This window comes from Mixophyes fleayi, chromosome 2, assembly GCF_038048845.1.
Source record: "Mixophyes fleayi isolate aMixFle1 chromosome 2, aMixFle1.hap1, whole genome shotgun sequence".
Classification (NCBI taxonomy): Eukaryota; Metazoa; Chordata; class Amphibia; order Anura; family Limnodynastidae; genus Mixophyes; species Mixophyes fleayi.
This window is the reverse complement of record NC_134403.1, coordinates 144,320,256-144,344,469: the sequence shown is the minus strand read 5'-3', so window position 1 is coordinate 144,344,469 and position 24,214 is coordinate 144,320,256. Positions and strand designations below refer to the sequence as shown.

General features: G+C 39.6%; 1 protein-coding gene across 4 annotated transcripts in view; it reads left to right on the top strand.

Annotated features, from left to right (window-relative positions):
* The first annotated feature begins 13,186 nt into the window (after positions 1–13,186).
* MGAT4A (alpha-1,3-mannosyl-glycoprotein 4-beta-N-acetylglucosaminyltransferase A) overlaps positions 13,187–24,214 on the top strand; it is a 66,233-nt gene continuing 55,205 nt past the window's right edge. The window contains exons 1-3 of one of the 4 annotated variants that reach the window (XM_075200142.1): positions 13,187–13,415; positions 14,516–14,661; positions 16,986–17,307. In XM_075200142.1, coding sequence (XP_075056243.1) covers positions 17,214–17,307 — 94 coding nt within the window. In that variant the 5' untranslated portion in view covers positions 13,187–13,415; positions 14,516–14,661; positions 16,986–17,213. Of the gene's footprint in view, positions 13,425–14,515; positions 14,662–16,985; positions 17,308–24,214 lie in introns of all 4 variants that reach the window. The other 3 variants (XM_075200141.1, XM_075200143.1, XM_075200144.1) reach the window with 3 other exon arrangements.

Below are 24,214 nucleotides of genomic sequence, written 5' to 3'. Positions count from 1 at the left end.
ATTTGAACACGTTGTCATTACTTGCTAATATAGCCGAAGGGTTTGCAAAAAGAGCCATAATGCCTTTGAGGAGATCTCGACCTATTCCAAAATTACCCAGAGTAGCGAACATAAGAGTCAGAGAATGTGGTCAAAAGCTTTTTCTGCATCTAGGGAAATAGCAGGGGGGGAATGGGAGGCTAAATCTATTGATTCTCTGAAATAGATCAATACTTTTACCTAGCTCTTGCGTTCCTGGAATGAAACCTACTTGATTGGTGCAGGTTAATGATGGAAGTACTTGATTCAGTCTGGTGACTAAGATTTTGGAAAATAGTTCCACATCATTGTCTGTTACAGAAATATGGTGATAGCTATTACACATATATGAATCTTTACCAGGTTTATGTTAAGATCATCTAGAGCTTAAGAGGAAAACATTTTACCATTTAAAGTTTCATTAAAGAGTTTGTTTAAATATAGGAGCAAAGTCAGTTGGAATGTTTTACAGTATTTCCGGTTTCCTCCAGGTTTCCTCCCAAACTCCAAAAACATACTGGTAGGTTAATTAGCTGCTATTAAATTGCCATTAGTCTCTCTCGGTGTATGTGTGTGTGTTAGGGGATTTAGATTGTAAGCTACAATGGGGCAAGGACTGATGTGAGTTCTCTGTACAGCACTGCGGAGTTAGTAGCACTATATATATAAATAAATAGATAATGATGATGATTATGTAATTTATCTGTCTCCTTTACATAGTTTTGATTTAACCATCTCAGACCTTGTTCAATTTGTGACAAAAGTAGGACATTTAGTTCACCACTTACTGTCTCTAGGTGGGAGTGTACTTGCCAAGAGTGTGTAGATTGGTGCATGCTTTCCAGTTTTTGGAGCTGATTGGTTAATACAAGAATGTTCTTATTGGGCTCCTGTTTGTGACAGCAAGCTAATTTGAATAAGTATCTGCTGATTACTGCTCTATGAGCATCACAGAGAGTTATGGTGCTAATGTGTGGATCTTGATTTAACAAAACATGTTCTTCTTAGAATTGAGTAATCTGAAGTATTATGCTGGAATCTTGTAAAAGGGATTCATTAAGTCGCCAACAGAATGTTGGTTTAAAAAGGAGAAATCTGCTTAGTTCTACACCTATAGCAGCACAACTGAACCATGTAAAGGGGTATATATGTACGACTGATCATCCGAATATATGGCTACCTGGCTAAATTGGTTGGAATTTGAAGAGTTAGATGAGTATCGATTCAGATTTGCCTCCTCCCCCCTTCTCAATAAATACACTAGTTCGAGACAACACTGTAATTACACTTCCTCACTCCCTTTGCTTATGGTACTCACCCTCCTTTCCCTTTCCTTTACCTTATGTACGGTGTAGTCTTACGCTGCCCAGCTACCTGGATTATTTCCTTTCTCCTTAATCTGCTCTGTCTCCCCCTTTTTTTATTCCCTTCCCTATATACCCTTGTCTGTCTGTCTTCTCCCAAGTTGTTTGTATATCTTGCTCACGTATATAAAAAACTTTGGTAAGTTACAACATTTTGACACCTGTACCCTGTGACATGCTGATATTATTGTGTAACATATTAAATAAAGAATATATAAAAATTTTGAACTAGCGTTCTGGCCTAAGAACTGGATACAAATAGCTATGGGCAAGTCACAATATCACCACTTCCCCTTGTTGACACGTTTCGATCGGGTAGACCTTCATCAATGCAGTTATATTCCTGCTGTACTTTGTACAAAATCAGTACTCTGTCTGAAGAGCAATACCAGCAAAGGGAGATCGAATATCAGATATCAGGTGGCCACCTGTTTATCATTTACTCCACTCAGCGTGTACATGATTATAGGATTCAACCACAATATTTTCCATAAAGGATCCCACATAGTGGGTAATTATTATACTGTAGTTTCTATTTCCTATTTGCGGGGATTCGTCTGTTCCTAAACATGAGGCTGAGATTGTCAAAGGAAGTATCTTATGCTGGGTAACGACCTTCATAGTTGGATTAAGTGTATTTAATTTATGTAAGGGCACAGAAAGGCTATTAAGATTTAAATATATCTACTTAAGAGAATGTTCACCTCTTTATATGAAAAGGTATTAATATGCAAAGTAATTTATGGTGGATTTACTGATTTTAATGATTCATGATTGTTTTTATATTTTAGCTTTTCATGTGTGAATAAAACTAACTTCTTCAAGCTGACTATAGTGGTATAATTCTGCCATTTGTATTGACATTTTTAATTGTTTATTCATTATTGGTTATAGTGATTTATTTAATATCTGGTTATAGGTGACAATTTGACAATCTCTTTAGACAGCAGCCAAATGTCCAATAATTTTAGTAAAATTATGTTCACAAGGGAATTGATGGCAGCTGCTTACCAGTAGTTGGCACAACTGAGCAAAGATGTGTATAGTCTAACACGTGCCCAGTGTTCACCAGAGACACCCACAAGGAGGTGTGGGCTTATATGTGTGGGACATGCAGGTCGTGGCCCTCAATACCAGTCACTAATGAAGTAGCAAGGGGAATAGAATGGTCAGACAAGCCAAGGTCAAGTCGGATATTGGAGCTGAATCAGAATCCAAAACGATAGTCAGGAACAGCAAATGTCATAGCCAGAGAATCAATTAATCAAATCATAGAGCAGCAAAAGTAGTCAGGAATAGCTAATGTTAAACCAGGTAATCAGGAAAGCCATAATGGAATCCAAGTGGGTAGTCAGGAAGAGTAGCAGAGGTCAAAACCAAAAATCAACAGTTGAAATGCAGAAACAACACTGGAGCTAGAGTGAATGAAGCCAATACTCTGGCAGCAATAGGAAGCAAGAGTCAGCTTTATACGTAATGAAATTAGGCAGTCAGTGTGTCACCGACCGCTGACAACGCTGGGAAAAGTGGCACGGTGGCCTGAACAGGAGAGAGGGTGAGTGGGAATGGCACCTGACGAATTAGTTACATAATAGATTCCACAGTGTCTGATAGTCATTGCTTGGAATAAGTTTCCGGTCTACTATCTCATTAAGATGGTAAAATTTATACATGTTTGCCTTGAGGGCATCTGTTCATTAACTAATTGAGGCCTTGATACCTGCTGTTGCTGTCTGCAGCTTAGTGTGCAAGACCAGACCAGGGCGCCAGGGGGAGTCCGTGTTGGAATCCATCTCTCACTCTGCTATTTTAGGACCATTTCCTTATTCTGATTTTGGCCTGTAGTACAGCAAATTCCGTAGCGCTTTACAATTGGGAACAAACATTAATAAAACAATACTGGGTAATACATACAGACAGAGAGGTAAGAGGGCCCTGCTCGCAAGCTTACAATCTATGGGACAATAGGAGTTTGATACACAAGGGTAAGTGTTACATCGTATTGCATATTGGTCCAGCTAGAATGCGAAGGTAAAAAGTACCGAGTCGGCCATATGATCAGTCACACAGCAATATTGATGTCACATGCCGGGCCCGCGATCGGGTCCCAGATTACTAAATTGCTGCACGCAGGAGCCGCGAGCAGAAATCCAGGTAAAAATTACAGTATTAACGGTAATGGAGCGCAGGCCGTGTTACTTTTGGCAGCAACGTAGCCAGTTGCAGACTATCATCCCCTGTGTGCAGCTCATTGTTCCAGTGACGCTTCAGTTTGCTGTTCAGTGGAACTCCTCTGCAGATTGCCACCTCCTCTTGTACAGCTTGTTGTATAGTGATACCTCTCCGCAGATTATCACCTCCAGTGTGCAGCTCGCTGTTCTAGTATCTCTTCAGTTTGCTATTCAGTGGAACTCCTTCGCAGATGGGGTCCTCTCTATGGACTATCACCAACCACACCCTGCTCACTGTTCCAGTGATCTCCCGGTGAGCTGTTCAGTGGTACCCCTCAGCAGCCTGTCATCTATTCCTTCATTCTTCTAAGAGGTCTCATCTAGTACTCACTCAGAGGGCCGCAACCTGCGAGGCAGAAGTCACAATGTCCATCCCTCCTTGCAGGGGTTCCTGGCGAAGACAACCTGCTTTGTTAGACTCCGTGCTTTTGAGCAGAGTGGTGCTAATCTAGACAGATTCGGGGATCCGAAATTCAACTTTGACTTTGTGACAGTTGGTCAAATGTTTGTTGTCTTGTGTTAGCTGTGTAGAGGGTAGTAATAGAGTAACCTAGGCAGATTAGGAGCACTTGAAGGTTTGAAGACTAGTTTTATTGTGCGAAGGAGGGAATTCCACAAAGTGGGTGCAGCCTGAAAAAAAGTACTGTAACCGGGAATGGAAGGATGGCAGTAAACGAGAGACGCAGATCTTGTGTAGAACGGAGGTGTCAAGTTGGGAGACATTTTGTGTGACTTATGTGCCACCAGAGGTGCTGCTGTTATAACTGGACAGGTTCTCCTTGCCTGCAAGGGGTTAAGCCCTCATCTCATCTGGATCATAATCACCTGCTTTTGACCATTTTAAGACTGCCTTTTCCTACAGACTGGTGCCAGTTTGTTTATCTCTGCTGCTGATCTTTCTGTGCAACTCCTGTTTAGATCCTGACTTCTCCCTGGTATTTGACCCCTGCTTTGTTCCGATGTTTTGCACCTCATCTTGTGACCCAGATCCTGGCTTTGTTTGACCTTGCTTCTGCATACTCCCTGGTATATTTTTGATCTTCCGGCTTATGACCCGTGGCTTGCCTGACCCGGCATTTGCCTGATTCTCCCGTGGATCATCCAGTGCCACATGCCTCCTTGCAAACCTGTGCCTCATGCCTCTTGACTAACCTGGTAATTCAGTCTCCTTGTGCTTGCACTTCATCTGCTAAACCTGGTAACTTGAATCTGCACTTCGCCATTTGTGGCTGTTTTCTGGTTCATCTCCTAAACCTGTTAATACTGGTCATCCTGCTACCCTGTGCTGCAATTCACCTTTTGTGTCTAGGATTCTGCATTTATCCATTATACTTGCTATCTTGAACCTGCTGCTTCTATGAACACTGCTTGTCATTAACCATTGACTGCACTTATTTGCTTCCCGTGTAAACTCTGCTCATAATAAAGACACTTTGATTCAAGTATAATCTAAATTGCAGAATTAAAACTGGGAACCCTAACAGCTGCACTTTACAGGTTATTCCCCCTTAACCCATCTTCTCTTTCACCACCTTCTAGGCCATTGTCTTGAACTGGCATATTCCCACTTCTGTACCTTCTCTGACTTCAACAATACACCTTTCCCTCTCTCTGACCACCATCTCCTCTCTTTAGTAGCTCCCCACCACTCTCACCTTGCCCCTCCCCTAACATTACACTCACCAGGCTTCAACTGGATGCCATTGATCTTACCACTTTCTTCTCCTCCTTTAACTCAATCCTCTCTCCCATCACCACCCTTCATGCCCTGATCAGGCTGTCTCCATCTACAATCACACCCTTACCACTGCTCTTTTCTCTGTTATTCCAGGTGTCACTATCAGCCTTTGTTGGTTTCCACCTTAACCTTGGCACTCCAAACAGTCCCACTATCTTCAAAAATGCTCCTTTAGTGTCAATCTGCTCTAAAGAAAGTTTTGCGCTGTATTCCTTCACTTAATTTAATTATCTTTTCTTACAGTTCCTGCTCCCCGCTCCCCATCGGCACCCCGCTTGCTAGCTGAATCACCCTGTTCATTCACTACGGTATCCACGGATGAAGTCCATACCATTCTACCTTCATGACATCTCTCAACTTGCCCTTTTGACCCCATCCCCTCTCACCTCCTCAGCACTTATCCCCCTCCCCTGGTACCTCTTCCTCCTCGTTCAAACATATTGTGTCTCCCCTATATTCAAAAAAAGTCTCTTGAACCTGCCCCTCTCAAGTTACAGCCATATCTCCCACCTTCCTTTTGCTTCCAAACTTCTTGAAAGGTTATTTACAACCATCTCACCTCCTTTCTCTCATCTTACTCCCTCCTTGATCCAATCCAATCCAAATTTAGTTCCATCCACTCCATCAAAACTGTCCTCATGAAATTCACTAACAACCTTCTAAGGGACATTTCTCACTTCTTATCATTCTCAACCTTTCTGCTGTCTAGGATAACTTTGACAACCCCCTCCTTTTGCAAACTCTCAAACTACAATCTACAGGTCTCTGTGAAACTGTCCTCTCCTGGCTTTCCTGTACCTCACCAACTGCTCCCTTTCACTTCCGACTCTACCACCCACCTCTTCCCTTACCTGTCGCAGTTCCCCAAGGATCTGTTCTTGGCCACCGGGCTCTTCTCCCTCTACACCTCCTCCCTTGGTGACCTGATCAATTCCTTTGGCTTCCAATACCACCTGCATGCTAATGACACCCAGATCTATCTTTTCTCCTCAGCTCTTTCTTAAACTCAATATTACTAAGACTGGAAAAAAACATCTCCAACCCACCCCCTCCAGAGCTCCCTCACCTGCCGCACTCTCTTTTTCTGTTGATAACACAACACTCTTCTTTGTAACTCAAGTCCGCTGTCTATGGTTAATCCTCGACTCAAACCTCTCATTCAAACCTCACATTTATTCCCTCTCCAAATCTTGCCTTTTCAATCTCCAGAATATATCCTATATCCAGCCATTTCTCACCACAAGAGCCATCAAAACTCTTATTTACTACCTTATAATTACTAGCTTTGATTACTGTAAATTCCTCTCTGGCCTACCCAACTCCCATCTTAGCCCTCTTTAGTCTATTCTTAATGGCGCTGCCTGCCTTATTTTTCTCTCCCACTGCTCTATCTCTGCTGTTCCTCTTTGCCAGTTGCTACACTGGCTCCCCATGGCCTGGAGAATTAAATTTAAACTACTCCTCCTCACCTGCAAAGCTCTCAAACAATCTTTTCCCCTATATCTCCAAACTCATCTCTATCCACACTCCTTCCTGTCCCCTCCACTTTGCCTTCAACTGCCACCTTACTGCCACACTGATTACCTCTTCCCACCAGAGGCAGGTTGGGCTGACGGGCAGGAGGGCATCTGACCCTTGGGCCAGTCCCATAGTGGCCTACCTTGGGCTGGGTCACTGGGCTAACTGCATTTTTTCCTATTAAAATAGGCTGCTGTGTCGAGTCTTGCCCCGGGGCTAAAATTTGCCAGCCCTCCCCTGCTTCCCACACCCACGACCACCTGGGCTGCTTCCCACCTATGGAACGACCTGATAGGCCCTAGCAGATTAGCCTATATTCTCCAAGACCAAGCATGCCCTTTATTTATTCATTACTACCCTATTTATGTCTTCCCCTTCATATAATATAGCTGCCCTACTATGATTTAAGCAACTGGAAGGGTCAATATATAATCAGATAATCAGAAGGGGGTAGATAGTCATCATCATTACATGTCGTTGTTCTAGCCCTCCTGTACCTGCAAGAGATACGCCTCCTAAAAGGCAAATCTGCTGCTGCATCTATGTCTGTGTTGGAATTATGTAATACAGAAGTGGAAGTTGCTCAATCAATTTATAGGTTCATAGCAAGTGCTTGAAAGAGTGGGGTTATCCTGAAATGAACAAATACAGAGAAAATCCCCCAGCAAATAACCATCAAAGGAGCTGCCATTTCTACTTGTACATAAAAATGCAGAAGTCTCAGTTGCACACATTTGCTAATGTCTGGAAAGCCACCCGCCACCCCATGGCGCTTCTGTTAATAGGACCATGCTATTAGCAGAAGCGCCGTGGAGTGGCAGGTGGCTTTCCATACATTTGCAAATGTGTGCAACTTAGAATTATGCAAACAAGCTTACTACACTCTGCCTACCAGCCCCAGGTATAGACTTAGAAACTATATACAAACATATGTGTATGCATTTTTGGTGAGCATGAAAAGTACGGAAATGCATATCTTACGCAAAGAAATAGATGTATGTCCAACTCTATATGAGCCCATAACGTTTGGCTTTTTCGCTTGGGGATTTCAGTGTTCTGTAAACTGAAAAATTAGTGACCGACAGAGGTGTTTGGTTGCAGAGAGGCATGGTACATTGGTCTGAACAGTGCTGTCCAATTTTTTTTAATGTTTTTTAGGAATGCTAAATTATTATTGTAAAATTTTAGTGCTAGTATATTTTTTGTCATATTGACAGTAATTAGGTGTGACCAGAGACAAAATACAAATACATAAAGTACTGTATCATACATTTTGGTTTATTTTCTTCTAAAAGTTAGCAGAGGAAATGTAATTGTTTAAAGCCAAAGTAACATTAATTGAATGAATCCTTACTTTATAAATGAAGGTAAATAAGGCACCATTGTTATAAAGATCTTATAATTTAGTTTTAAGGAATCAGACAATTGTGATTGTAATCATGGTGTTCTGGATTAAATTTAGGTTTTCCGGTTTCCAGTGCTTATTTTTGTTGTGCAATTGTATTTCTTATTCTAGATTTTGTTTTTTTTCACATGCAAAAATCTGTTTTAAAGTGTTAATGGGTAAATATTCCACAATAATGTGTAAACTTCTTATAATATGGTACTTGTTATATTTGTTATAGCTTTATTTTCCCTTTGTATATAAACAACGTATGAGAGAGAGGTGCAATTAGCAAAAAACAGCAGGTGTATATATTTGCAAACACATCCAAAGATGATAATAACAAACATTTTGGCTAGTCTGTCTTTTTCATGCTAAACAATAAAAGTACCTAACTCCAATAGCTGTTTTATGCTACCTCAATGAATGTAGTATATGAATGTAGCCTGGGATACCACAAAGAGAAACAAAGAGAAAAATAAAAGGGGGACGGATAGGGGGAAATTCAAGAAGTGGATAGGAGAACTGATATACAGAGAGGAGGTGGGAAAAAGAAAAGTGTGGTTGGTGCAAGTACAGGGACAAGAGAGAAAGTTTGATTAAGTCACATAGAGCTAGCTGATAAGGACCTTCCGTAAATTGCGTACCACTTTCTCATTAAACTTATGGGAATGAGTTGTTTTTTAGGTACTCGATCTATTGCATGGAGGTGATGACCCAGATTTGGTTCACTATGGTGCCTCCCTGCTCTTCCAAAATTTGCTATTGCTCTGTGTAGCATAAATTTATCCTGAGAATGCTAATAGATTTCATGGCTTTGTTTAGTCAGAAAACCAGAGGGTTAGTCGTAATAACTTTCCTAGTGATTGATTCAGCTAGATCAAATATTTTGTTCCAATATACGAGTTATGTCTATTAAATAACGAGACTGTGATTCCACCTAGTAAACAAAGCAGTCAGAACCAGTTATAACTGTATACATAGTAACCTTGAACCTGTCTGAACCTACATGACAAGCTGCAACACTCTACGACGTTCAGTTGATTGTGGGTCGCCATTTAGTTTGGTTGTGTTTTCTGTAAATTGCCCAAAAAATGCTAGTTTAAAAGCTGAACAACGTGTCAATTTGGAATTTTTAGTAAAATTGCACAAAACAACAACAGAATGATTTCAAATGCTTACTACGGCCTATGGGAATGACTGCCTGTCTCGTGCGCATGTGTTTGAGTGACACAAAAGATTTAGCAGAGGGACGTGAGAATGTGTAAGATGATGAACGCCCTGGACGACATTGCACTTCAATAACCGAAGAAAATGTAGAAAAAAATCAGTCAGATTGTTTGAAAAGACAGCCGACTCAGTGTTCGAATGATAGCTGAATCCGTGAACATTGACAAAGACACTGTATGGAAAATTTTGCGTGAGGGTCTTAACATGATGAAAGTTTGTGCAAAGATGGTCCCAAGGGTTCTCACACCAGAGCAAAAAGAACGTCACAAGGAATGTTGTGCTGACATTCTGCAGCAACGTGACACAGATCCAAACCTGTTTCATAAAGTAATCACTGGTGATGAGACCTGGATCTTCTAGTATGATCCTGAAACCAAAAGACAGTCAATGCACTGGAAAACACCGTCATCACCAAGAATGAAAAAAGCTTGTCAAAGCAAGTCAAAATTCAAAGCAAATCTCATTGTTTTTTTCGATATCAAGGGTATAATTTTGGAAGAATGGGTTCCAGAAGGCACAACAGTTAATCAACATTATTATAAGGCAGTTTTGCAAAAGCTGAGAGAAGGAGTCAGAAAGAAACAGCCGCAACTGTGGAAAAATGGTTTCTTTCTTTACCAGGACAATGCGCCTGCTCACACACCACTTTCTGTGAAGCAATTTTTGACCGACAAACACATTACTACACTTGAACATCCTCCATATTCGCCCGATTTAGCACCTTGTGATTTTTTTCTTTTCCCAGAAGTTAAATAGTTAAATCAGTGCTTAAAGGGACACATATTGAGACAGTTGATGCTGTAAAGAAGGAAATGGCAGATATGTTGAAACAAGTGACAGAAATTGACTTGCTCCATGCCTTTGACCAGTGGAAAACAAGACTACAGCGATGTATTAGTGCAAATAGGGAGTATATTGAAGGGGACAAACACTACATTTGTAATACCAATAAATAAAGGTGAGTTATTTAATCAGTCTTGTTATTTAATAGACATACCTCATAGCTTAATCTTTGTGCATATCCACCAGATATGTCTGAATGTACCCACCAGTCTTCATATTCTCCAGCATCTCTACATACAGGGAGCATTTGGCTGTCCGGTGCCTTATATCCACTATGGACCTGATGCTGAGTTAAGAGCAAAGCAAAAAAATAGGAGTAAATTTGCTCCTGGACAAACCATGTTACAGTTTAAGGGGTGCAAATTATTTAATTGTTTTTTGCATGCAAGGAAAATACTGGCTGCTCTTTCATGTAGCACACAAATACTTGATAACTTTATTTTTTCACTGAAATTTAAAGTTGTTCTCAGACAAGGCCTATCTCATTCTCAACTATCAATCTGTCCCCACATTTTAAATGTACTTACCCTCCAATGCAACATGGTTTTGACAAGGTGCAAATTTGCTTCTGTTTTTTATGTTGCTCTTCACTCAGAATCAGGCCCTATGTCCTCAAAATTTACCATTATATTTAGGCATGCCTTTCATTGAGACTTGTGAATTTGCAAATCAGGTGATTCTGCAATAAGGAAAGTGTGGTATTAATAGCATAAGATCCTTTACGATTGCCATGTAAGCGCAGTAGTGTTCATGTGTGAAATTTCTAAGAGTTCCTATAAGCTGGTTAAACTAAATAAACTGACAGATTTGAAGAAGTTGATAAAACAATGTGATAACTGAAATTATTTTTATAGTTTAGCAAATGAGATTGGTCTGAGTCCCTTAGTATTTGATCAATTCTGTTAATTCCAGCTGCTACCCAATGTTTATATTCTCTTTATAAAGTACCCATACTACAAATCTGACATATATTTACCCAGCATACATTATATATTCTTCCCTAGAAAGGTCCACAAATCACACTTCCCTGCAGAGACAGGTTAGTGCAAATACTCATCCAGTGCTAGAAATTGCAGTGAAAAAGCTTTTCTTCATAATTTAAACATGCCATGAATTATGTAGGGAGAAGAGGGTAGATTTATCTCACCTGTAAGCCCCTTGCACTTTTTGTATGTCTAACACTCAAAGGACTAGTTGGACTAGTTGTTCAAAAGTCTGGCTGTTAAATGATCAGATTAATATTGCATTGCTTAGCAGCTCACAGCAGGTTGTCTAAATCTTTTTAGATTTGAACGGTAGAAAACTGTGCATTTACTTGACAGAAACCAAAATGATAATGACTAATATTTTGTTGATTCTCCGAGGACTCTTAGAATTGGATGCAAGACCTTTTTTGTGAAAAGTACACATTTTTGTGCTGCATATGCGCAGCAAAGATGCGTATGCATATGTCCGTATGCCACTTTGACTACATTGCACTTATGACTCCTTATGTGCTTGGCTCAGCTCAGCAGCCTATTAGGAACATTTTAAAGGAAAATAAATGCATGTAGCCCAATGACCCAGCCCAGAGGCGGAACTAGTGAGCTGTGTGCCCCGGGGCAGAGAGGCTGAAACCGGGCCCCCCGACCCTCTGCATCAGCGGGGCCCATTATCTCCATGGGCCCCGGGGCACTGCACCTGCAGCACCGATGGTAATTCCGCCACTGCCCCAGCCCAAGTTGGCCCATTATGGGACTGGCCCAGGGGCATATGTACACTTGCCCAAGGCAAAGTACAGTAAGGACACAATTCCCCTAGGGATTCAGCCTCTTGCTGGGACTGAGTTCCACTAAAACAAGGGGACCCACACTGCAGGATTCCCTATTTATAGTGTGACCAGCCAAGCCTGCCATAAACTGGTGCTGCTTTAGCAGGGGATCCCACAACAGTTCCGTAATGAGTGCCGTGCGAGAGGTGCAGTTGTGCAGGGCACTAGTATGAAGGGAGGCGGCGGAAAAGAATATTTTACGCTAATTTGGTTACAAAGGCAGATTTGGGGGCACCACATTTCGTACTTTCCTCCGGTGCTAACATTACTCGTTACAGCTCTGCCCCACACTGTTCGTTCTTCTGCATTAGTGGCAACCATCCCAGGCTATGAGTGCTGGAGCTTAGATCACTTTTTTGGGGTGGGAAGCCACATGTTTTTTATTTTATTTAAATATACCTTAAAACCCCAGTCATAATCATGAAGTTGATGTGCTTTAAACATATCTTCATGCAGATGCATTTGACACACTATGCTAAGTTGCACGTATCTTAAGATACATACATGCAACATAACCATGTAAATATGACATTCTGAAGAACACATTGAACCTGAGTTTTGGATGTAAATGATGTGGGACTTTTATAAAAGTATCCTGCTTCTTTCAACATTCCACCCCTTGAGGTGGGTAATATTAAGGATGCCGAAGTGCTGTATTTTTGTATGTTTTCTTAACTTATTATATACAGCAATGTTTATTTCATTCTAGGCACATTACATTTGGGATAGCCCATGTGATGACTGTGTATAACCAATCATGCAAAAACACACACCTGATGTCACAGTGTTATATTTCTACAGTCACACCGCCTGCTCCCTCCTGTCTCTCATATACATCCTGATCCCTTCTCATTTCAGGTTACACAGCCATCTCCCTGGCCTCTCAGCAATCACACATCCAGCAGCACCTAATCCTCTCTCCTGTCATTTAGCCGAAGCTGATTGGTGCACTCGCTTGGGGGGCGTGGCCTCGCTGACAGCCTTTTGCGCCGGCTCCATAGATGACAATTTGGGTCTCCTCCCATCCTGGACTGTGATTGGGAGCGTTACTTTGGTGGGCGGAGAATGGGCAGTGCTCCGGTTATCGGTGTAGGTGCAGTCGGGGGCGGTAGGGAGGAAGAGATCTGGGGTGAGAAGATCCACAAGGACCCAGCAGCGGCTGGATCCAGTATGGGATCCACGGCATAGAGCGCGGAGTCCCCGGAGCAGAGCCTCGATCCGGCTAGTACCCCCGACCGAGTGACCGTGCTGGGGAACCGCGGCCGGTGCCCGCTACACGGTATGATGTGTGTGTGACAGAGGATGGAGAGCCAGGCGGCCATGCAGATCTCTGCCTGTGTCATTATCATGGCACTGGGGTGTAATCCTGGTCTGCGGTCTCTGTGCACCTTGCAGCTCACCCATCTCGGTGTCCAAAAAGCTGAGGCTACTTCCTAACCCGTCCGCTGCTGAATGTTGCTTTACGTGCGCAGTGAAGGGGTTAATGCGTGCAGAGCTCCAGTGATCCCCTAGCTGGCCTGCCCTCTAAATTGTGTTATTGTGTCCTACCCTAGCCCTAGACAGTGGCACTGTACTGAGGGCAGATGTAGCGGCTTCTCTCATTGCTTATCAGATTTAGACACAGGGTTTGCTTCAATAAAATCGTATAGTAAATCAATTCATAAAATATGAGGTCATACACTGGTTCCTCAAAGCTGTGCAGTTTGGAATTTATCATTTTAAAAGCTGCACTTGTTTTTTTTACTTCTGTTTATTCTCCTGTAACTTTTTTAAAATCTTATTTAGTCGCTTTACCTTGGTGGCTTCCTCATGTGCTCTCCTGGAACTTTGTTATATCATGCAGGAATAGTTGCTCAGCTTAGTACTATATACAGTAGCAGCAAAAAAAAAAAAATCTTAATAAAAAACAGACAAGAAAGCCAGAATAATGTATTTTGTAAAAGACAGTACAATGTAATAAATGTCAGTTAAAAAATAGAAACGATGATCTCAAGGGGTCTGAATAATACACTCTAGAACAACAGCAAAAGGTAGTATAGATCTGATTAAAAATGTGCTTGATATCCATGAAATATGCAGAGTCCAATTATAATTCTGTCATATCACCATATCATATCACTATTATCACTGTTATAAGAAGACCCTTAGATGTTGATATAGTTACTAATAGGTATAATCCACCAGTACTTGGGGTTATTTTGTGTGCTTTTTGGATTGATTAACATGTTTGTGGACCATTATTACTCCAACTGGCTATTCTTTTTATAATGGTGAACAATTTTCTTTTTAAAAATAAACGCAACATTTATTCAGTTTGTAGCCATGAACGTTTCAGTATCCATTCAGTTCTCATTATTAAAATGGCAACATTTATTTCAGCACTGTTGTTGTGTTGGACCAGATGAATTCAGGAGATGGCTGTAGAGGATGCAAGTCATCTGCTGAGTTTAATCCATATACAAAGGAGAAACCAAAACGAAACTTTTTTTTTTTTTTTCACCATCTTGTGCAGCAGGGACTTGATGGTGAGTGTATAATGTGATGTATATTACTGTAGGCCATATAGTGACCTGCCACTAGATATGACCAATGACTGAACACATAAAAGAAGTTTAAAAAGAAGGGCTAAAATGACATGAAAGCGTTAATTTATCTGTATAATGTTTTCTGTAAACCACATATATCCTGTACAGCAGGGTAGGACAAATACTAGGAGTCGGGGTGCATAAGAATTACTGCTGGTGCCTAATTTTCGGGATTAATTTATCATCATCATCATCAACATTTATTTCTATAGCGCCAGCAAATTCCGTAGCGCTTTACCATTGGGAACAAACATTAATAAGACAATACTGGGTGATACATAGAGACAGAGAGGTAAGAGAACCCTGCTCGCAAGCTTACAATCTATAGGACAATGGGAGTTTGAAACACCAGGGATTTATATTGATGTTAATAGATGGAACTCTTCCCTTGCTTCTTTAAAGATCTTGCTATCTCCTAGATTTGACTAACTAAAGTCAGGGTTCTGATTCATTTGGTAGCAAAATCCAATTCTTGCAAATAACTGTGGTTTCCCCATGTCATGAACTAAATCCTACATGCTGTACATCACTAAGCTATAGATAAGTTAATTTACTTTATCTTCACTTTGGCTATTTCTATTGCTTATTCCTCAGTGGAACTCTTTCAACAGTGCTGTGCTACAATTCTGCTGTGCTACAAATGTGAGGGGCTCTTTAATTTAATCCAGAGAGATCTAGATAAAAAATATCTCTGAGTAATAGGTCTTCCTGTTTTGTCTAAATTGAAAACAATGATGTCACATTTTTTATGGGTAGAGGCCAGATCTCAAAAAGTCCATGGGAGATTTTTTTTTTTCTTTTTTTTTTTGGCATATTGGTCCATGAGATACTCTGAAAAATAGGTTCACTCTTATCTCTTGCTTTACTTAATGACATTTCAGTCATGTCTGCATGACTTCTTTTCTATAGCCCATAGCGTGATTCTTACATTGCTGTTAAGAGGATGAAGGAAAGGGCAGTAAATTATTTTATGTCTCTTATTTCTTATTACTTTTTTGTTCCGGTTTTACATAAAACCTTTCAACAGTTAATGTATTTATTCACGTAAATTAGTGTCTGAAACGTCCTCAGTAGGATCAGTAGCATCTATGAGTTGTGCTCTTATTCCTTCAGCTGTATATACAATGTTCTCATAAGGAAGTTATTGATATAATTTCCTATATTATTTATTGATTGGAATATGGTTGGAATGTGTTTCCTAGATAAGAGGGGGGATTGAAGTCCCCCACCCCCTAAGCTTTTGTCATGCCTACTCCAGCTACCTGAATCTGTGCCCACATTTCTTCTCACACAAATCAGCCAGAAGGGAAAATCAATCCCCATCCTCGGATTACCTAGGAAATTCTGATTTATTTATTTATATATAAGACGTCACAGATTCCCTAGAACCAGACAGTCGTACGAGTACAGATAGGACATAACTAATACAGTTAGCAAAATCACAAGTACATGAGGCAGTTAGACATAAGTAGCACAGAGGAGTTTGATTACAACTGTAGGGACTCGCACAGATGGTAACAATAGACAGGACATACGAGGGGGACAGACATGAGAAAATAGAGAGGACCTTGCCCTTGAGAGCTTACATTGTACAGTCTCAGTCTTTTCTAGACATGGCCTTCTGTCCTAGAAATACTCATGTTCCCAGGGCTGATCAGCTCTGGTGGTCAGTGTTTGTTGACCTGCTATTTACTAAAGCACTTGGAGAAGGACTGGACCAGGTAGGGGCATGGTAAAGACACCTGCCTGGGTTGGCTCCGATTTATCTGAGAGGGAGCCCTGTGGACAATATGATAGCTACTGCATAGACAGCCAAGGATAAGATAGGGGGGCTTCCTGCATACATGCACATGTGTGTTTAACCCCTTGGTGGACTTTGTTCTTTAGTCTCACAGTCCTGTTAGCCTATTGAGGGGAACATAAAACTGTGATATTGATGGCTGAACAGATTCCAAGACATTGGGAAACTTGTCTTTTATCAGACTTGCTACGAAATAGATCATAGCAGCTTCATGTAGCAGAGGCTAAGATAGAATCTTAAATTCCTCTTTGAGTGCTGTGGAGACTGGCTAGCCGTCTCTGTGTTTCTTATTCTTTAATCACATTGTATTTAAGCTGCACTTTGAAGAAGGTACCTAATAACATTATTAGACTATTGACTTAATGTAAGTGTTTTTGTGATCACAGGCTTAGGAGGAATATGTTTGATTTTTAACCATTCTTTACTTGACAATTACATTTTCTATGTTTTTATCTTTTGATAGGGAGGAGTGGAAAAAAAAAACTGCCAGAGAAACTAAGGTGAAGTTGCCAGGAGTTGAGCAGGAGATGTGAAAGAACGTCATTATGTTGTGTGTAAATAGAGGAGCTGAAAGTGCCAGAAGGGGCAGTACCATTGATGCATTCCCAGCAGAGTATAAACATACCTTATACCTTTTTTAAAGTTGATACTGAGAGCAGATCTCGCAGAACCAGTGTGATGGTGCAATGAAATGAGGCTCCGAAATGGAACTGTAGCCACCGCGTTAGTGTTCATCACGTCTTTCCTCAGTCTGTCCTGGTACACTGCTTGGCAAAATGGAAAAGGTAAGTCTGTGCCTGGGCCCACTGTGACTGTTTTGATGAAGTGAATAATGCAAAACCTAGCACCAGTTTAAATTCTTCTGTGCAGGCAATAACGTAGCACACACTGTAAATGATGGGCTTATTACAAGTCACACAGGCATATCCTCATATAAATACATGAGACTGAAGAATGAGTCAGATCTATGAAGCAAATTCTAATATCTATATCATTTCTGTTAGGAGGTACATTCATTCTTGTCTTATAATACTTCTTTGTGATCAATGGATATTATTTTCTGTGAGATGACATAATAGGGCTGTACTAGCTACATGTCAGTGTATTACTATTTATTAGAGTGCAATTTTGTCAACGTTAAAGCAGCTTTTAGTGTACACCCGTTGGAGAACGCAAAAGCTATCATCACTGCCAAAGCTAGAAACCATACTTACTAGTGTTTTAATTAGTGCCCTCTAAACGCTGGTATGTAAAATGCTGTGGAGTTTGGCTGCATTTTGTGCATTAGTCCCACTATCCCACTGAAATATTTTTTAGTCTGGGGAGGGTTTTTGCTGTCTCTAATTGGTATACGCACAAAATCTAAAATATTTTTATTTAAGTTAAATAACCCGATAATAAACAAGAGATGTGGTTCTGCACAGGTGTCCATATATACAGCAAATAACTAGTGATAATTACACATCTTGGCCTACAAAGTACAATACATGGTATTGTTCTGTTCCATATACAGTAGCTATGCACAGTAACTACTGATAATTAATTTAAGCACATAGACAAGTAAAGTGGTACTAAGAACTTGTCCATAAATAGAGAAATTAGCTACTAATAAATGTGCTGAAAATACAGAGAAAGTTGTGGCACATAGTTGTCCATACACAGGGCAGGCTGGGCTGGGGGGCAACTGCCCCATGGGCCAGTGCCATCATGGACTACCTTGGGCTGGGTCACTGAGCCACCTGCATTATTCTTCCTTTAAAATGTTCCTAATGGGCTGGTGAGTCAAGTCTTGCCCCCCCCGGGCTAAAATTTGATAGGCCTTCCCTGTCCTTACAGTGAATATAAAATGCGATGTAGCTTTTTAAATAATTAAATTAGAACCGAATACTGAATAAGCAGACATACATTATAATGGAACCCACTACTGTATAATATGAGAACCTTAGAACCCACCAATGAGATCCATGACCATAACAAACTACAAGGCTGCAGACAGATAACTTGTGTACATGTCACAGAACTCCAAGGCAACATCACATTTCCTATATGTTGTGCAGTAGGAATTAAATTGGTATATTGCTATTAATACCTGAATCACAAGTTTCAATTTGAAACAGCTATTTTTCTCCATGTTCCTATATATGAAGGTGAGAGAGCAGCATATGCCCTTGTTGGCTGCTGTCAAGGTGATTAGAACTGGGAAAAAGCAGGAAAATGGGAGCTTACAATTGTGTTGTGGGTAAAATAGGTCATGTTGTGAGGTTTGTATATGACTAATAAAGAGGAACATGCGTCGCTGAATACTGCAGAGGACAATGCTGTAAATGTCATTTTATGAAGGACACAAGGTTTAGGAGTGAAAATGAGCCTAGGATGGGGAAAGAGCTCAGCAAAATAAGTTTGTGGTTTTATTTGTTTGATCCTGTCTTTAGTAACACAAAAAATCTTGTCAGCTGTTATTAAATAGTTTTAGAAGTTAGTTGGATTACAGAACATGGTCAACAATTGTAAAAAGCATGTCCAATAAATCCGCTTACACTCCCTGTGTATTAGGTAAGCAAGCAGTTGATTTACTTCTCGGTATAGCTAAAGTTCATGTATTTATTGTTGAGTTATGTCATTTTGTATCTGAAATGTACAATGTGTTCTCTGGCATCATGTTTTGGGTGTTAGAAAATAGTTTTCTAAACTTGCTAATCTTTTTGTGTGTCACAATCTGTATAGTTTTTATGCAATTTAAAACAAGGATTTTCAAAACAGGGCAACATTATATAAATGTGTTTTGATGCTCCTACTCGTTTCTTATTTACTAGGAATTATTTTTGATGACCACTGTTTATTGTTAAAGAATTTAGTTGGAGCTTGTGTCTTGTAATGGGCTGTGTTGTAGAGGTTTAACCAGGCTCGAAATGCGTTAGTGGCAGATAATTATTTGTTTGGAGGAAATTATAAATGTGAAAAAATAGAAATTGGCGAAAAACATCTTTAATTACAAAAATAAAAAAGTAATTGTTTTTGCTAGTTAAATTTTAATGATACATTTATGAGTTTCTCAACCACATGCCCTTTTTCAAAGATTTTCATATTGCTCACCCTGCACATTCGATCCATTGGACATCCTTAACATGTAACTTAAGTTCCGTGCAAATCAAACTACGGTGTAAACATGCATCCAGGATAAAGATACTGCAGTCATTAGCATCAGCTTTATGATGATGACTGTTGTAGTTTTACTGTTTTTTAAAAAATCAGCTTGGCCCCTTCCCACTCACCAAAATTAGTAGCAGGGGTTAAATGAGCGCTGGCACCCCTGTAAAATTGGCAATCAATGCCAGCTTTGCCAGGTCACACTGATCGTACTAATGTGAAAACAGCCCCAGCCCAATCAGCATGGGGCAGAATTCCCTATGGTAATTCTTGACTAGTGCAATCCAGTCCTGTACTTATAAAGAAATGGGAGTTGCTCAAATCAGTTTATAGGCTATAGCAGGTGCATGAAAGGGTGGGGTTATCCTAAAAGGAACACAGACAAATCCCCCCAGCACACTGCTATAGCCAGCAACAGATCTGCTATTTCTACTGTAGATAAAAATGCAAAAGTCTCAGTTGCACACATTTGCAAATGTATGTTAAAGCCACCACCACTCCACTGTGCTTTTGCTAATAGGCTCCTGTACTTAATAGCAATGTGGCTCACCCTGACACCCCTGTGGAAATTGGTGCCAGGATAATACTTGTTAGTCAATATTTATTTACTTTAAAAAATTTTTTTATTATTATTTAATTTATTACTAAATCCAGCCCAATGTATTCTGTATTTGGGTAGTTAAACAAAGGGTTGATGGAAAGTGATCTAGATTTACCCTTTAAAAACCTCAGGTCTGTCTGCCTCCTTCCCTCCTGCCACCACTTACAGGTACTGGGAGCAGCAGTGTGCTGGAGAGTCACACAGGCGGGAGTAGTTTCTTTGAGATGTTCTTTTGGGGTAAACAAACTATAATTGCTCACCTTGTATTCTCTGATAAACACATACAAGCCACCAGTACTCTTCAAAGTAAATACATCAAGGCAAACACAAATTTGGAATCTGCTAATATATTCAAACAGTTATTCAAGAGATGATATTTGGCTTGACAGCAAATGTTGGCAATCATTGAAGGTTTTTTTTGGCAGGTTTTTATAACTTCTGTTGGATAAGCACATTCATGGTAAACTTAATCCATGATCTTCCTTTTTTTATAAATCATAATTCTCTATACAGAATATGAATATATATCTATATGTCATTTGAATTGTTTTTTTTTTACTCTCCTAGTCCTTCCTTAGGCTTATTTAACGTGTGAACATTGCATGTATTTTTCTAGCCTTAAAGATTGACCCTGTGTTTTTTTTGCTTTTAAAATTAAAATCTCTCTACCATTTTAATTAGGGAGCAGTTACGTAGTTGTATGTGTATGTGACATGCAAATTTGTCATGAATGATTGCCTGTTTCATGGTCATATATTTTCGTCATGATTGTGCTATTCTAAAATGAATATTACTAAGCTTGTTAGACCAGACTTTTTGAATCCAATCAGGAGACTAATTTTATGTGCTGTTTTTTTCATGAATTGTGTAATATCATAGTAGCCAACTGTCCCTCATTTCCAGGTACAGTCCCAGGTTGCAAAGATATTTGTTCCTAGGAATGGTCCTGTTTTGATCAATCTATTTTCTGTGCTTTAGATGTTAATACTTACTGAGGAGTACTTTAAAATGCACATATGTATGGTATGATCACATTTGGTAAACGTGTCATGATGGCAATTGTTTCAAGGTTCTCCGAGCCAGTATAGGCAATACAGACGGCAACAAAATGTCCATGGAAATCTATTTTAATATGTTGCCAACTGTGCAGTAACTCTGTTTAGTGCATGTTGCCACATTCATTGATCCCTAATACTGTCCGTGTAAAATGTTTGATAGACACACCACACATCAAAACACACAAAAAGCAAGTGAGACTTGAAGGCAACATGGACAGAAAAAACAATATTCCTCCTTTCTGACTTTCCACTACAACTTTGTTTAAACCCATAAAGTGTGATTCATTATGGCCTCCTCCTACTGTCAAATATACACATCTCGCAGTCTGAAGCCAACTAAATGGCAGCCAGGTTAAAGTTTAAACACCAGGTTCATTTTTAGCGCTAAAGTACATCGGTTTTTGTCATTAGAGTTTCTTTGCTCCTTATCGATCCTGTGTCTGGGTCAGAGTTGTACAACCTGTCGATCAGAAGCCCCCATCGGATATGTGAATTTTTGTTTTTGTGGTTATCTGTAAGATTTTCTATTGGGAAAAACTGCCTCTCGCAGGGCTCCAGGTCAACGGCACGCTGACCCTTGGGATCCCAAATGGAAAAAAAAAGTTTGAGCAGCTAGATACATTGCCTAAATCTCTTGTAAACTCATATAACTGGTTCACTGAAAATTTACATCTCTGAAAATGTCTGTAGGAACAAGCCCTGAATAAAAAAAATGTGAATTAAATGTACATAAGTTATGCTTAACATGACATAAAAAGTAGGATGGCATTAACATTTTGAATTGTCACCCCCTATCATTTTGCTCATCTTACTTGAATCTTGGGGGCCCCTCACTCTGGAAACATAAGTGGGAGCAGGGGGAAAATGTTAATGAGGCTTACATAGAATTTTATCAGGTTCTAACAAATAGATCCTCAGTCCTCATCAACAATACATGTTTGTGTGTCTCACCCTAGGTGCATAGGACTGGCTTAGCTTTGAGATACATCCAACTATTTAATCCACATTGTTGGTATAACATGAGGCTAGGTTTATAGGCCATTTGTATTGGTTTTATATTTAAACTTTACATTAGAAATTCATTCTTACTGGAAGTGATTAAACTGGGTTGAAAGAGGTTAGAATTAGTTATTAGATTTTGCTCTTTGCTACCAGTCCTATCACAATGTGGAAATAAAATGTGCATTTGGTGTGCGGTCTTTTATAAGCCACTCGAGTGACATAGGGTTACACACTCACTGTTGTTGAAAAACAATGGGTATTTTTGACCACGTGGGTATTTTTAGCGTGTCTCAAAACTGCTCCATATCATACTGTGCTATGTTTTTTTTACTTTGTGCTTTCACAGAAGTTCCTATGCAACTCCATCATATTTTACTGAACATTAATGAATGTGAACGCCGAAGGCAATGTCAACATTGATGTAACACAAAGTGAACGCTTGTCAGAAAGCATGTGTGTATAGGGCAAGTTGCTTACATTAAAAGTGTTTACTAGACGTTGTTGATTATGGTTAAACGTCTGATTTCAGTGCCTGTGTGTACGAGTCCTAAAGGTGCTTATAATAATTAAAATGAAATAAAATAAATAATGATTTAAATAAAAAAAAATTGTATTAACATGAAATAGAAATCCTATACACTTCTGATCGTTTTCTTTTCTTATCTTTAACTTCTGCAGAGTTGACAAGACTGGAACATACTATATATCTCTATGCACTTATACTTTACAAGAAACCTATTCACCAAATGCCGTGCATCTCTATTAAACCTAGTAAGCTGGAATAGATAGATTAGTAAGACTAGTTTAGTGGTGCGATGGATCACAAGTGTGGAGAATTCCTCTCTATGAAATCTTCGTTTTGTGCTGTATTTTCTCAAGGATTATTTAATGACTTTCTGGGGATATACTATAACTTTATTCTATTTTTGGACACACATAATTTTAATTGTTAATATAAATATATCAGAAATCAAGAAGTGATATTATTATTATTATTATTATTATTATTATTATTATTATTTTTTATTTTTTTTTAAGTTAAATAAAGTTAAATTTGCTGCCCTGGATTTTTTTGCAATTTGGAACATAGTTTAAAATTGTCTTTCGAGCTGGTTAGCAAAAAACATTTTTCTTTTCTTTTTTTTTTTTCTTCTTCACTACCTGTGTGGGAGGAAGCAGAATGCCTTCCTTTTTTCTCAGTTGGTGTTTAACACGTTGTGCTGTGGGATTTGTGTGTGTGATACTTTGTGCGCCAACTTGGGTAAGCTTACTGCCTCCTACTGTAAACACATTTCTTTCTAAGTGCGCGTAGTGGAAATGCAAACATTGCAGAATGTTAAATGAATCAATTTATTGACGTAAGCTGAATAAAAGGTTCTTTTCATCCTTCTATTTTTATAAGAAAAACTGTAGAGCTTAACAAAAAACTACGTGCCAAGGGCAGTCTTCATGTATGGAAGTCTCCTTCTTCAGCTTCTTCTAAAATAACAGAAAAGCAAAGAGCACATGCTTAAGTTCAGCAAAGCAGTAGCTAACTTTGTGGGTTGGTCTGTGCAATCACAGATAATGTCACCTTTGTGGCCTTCTTGTGACTTACTGATTTTGGTGGCTCTAGAATACAACACTAATGCTTTCTGGATACATTTGTATCCAATGCAGTGTAAAGAGAAAAGCATTGTCCAATTGAAGGACAGTAAGGGCAAATATCACATTGATATCCTCCTGCCATTTTTCAACATACAGAGTTAACTGTGTAATGTATCCTGAAAAACATTTGCATATACCCTGTATTCACAAAATAATGTTACAACGCAAACACAGAATACACTTTCCACTAGTACAAAGGATGCTATATGAAGACCATGGTGTCCCCCTGCCATAATA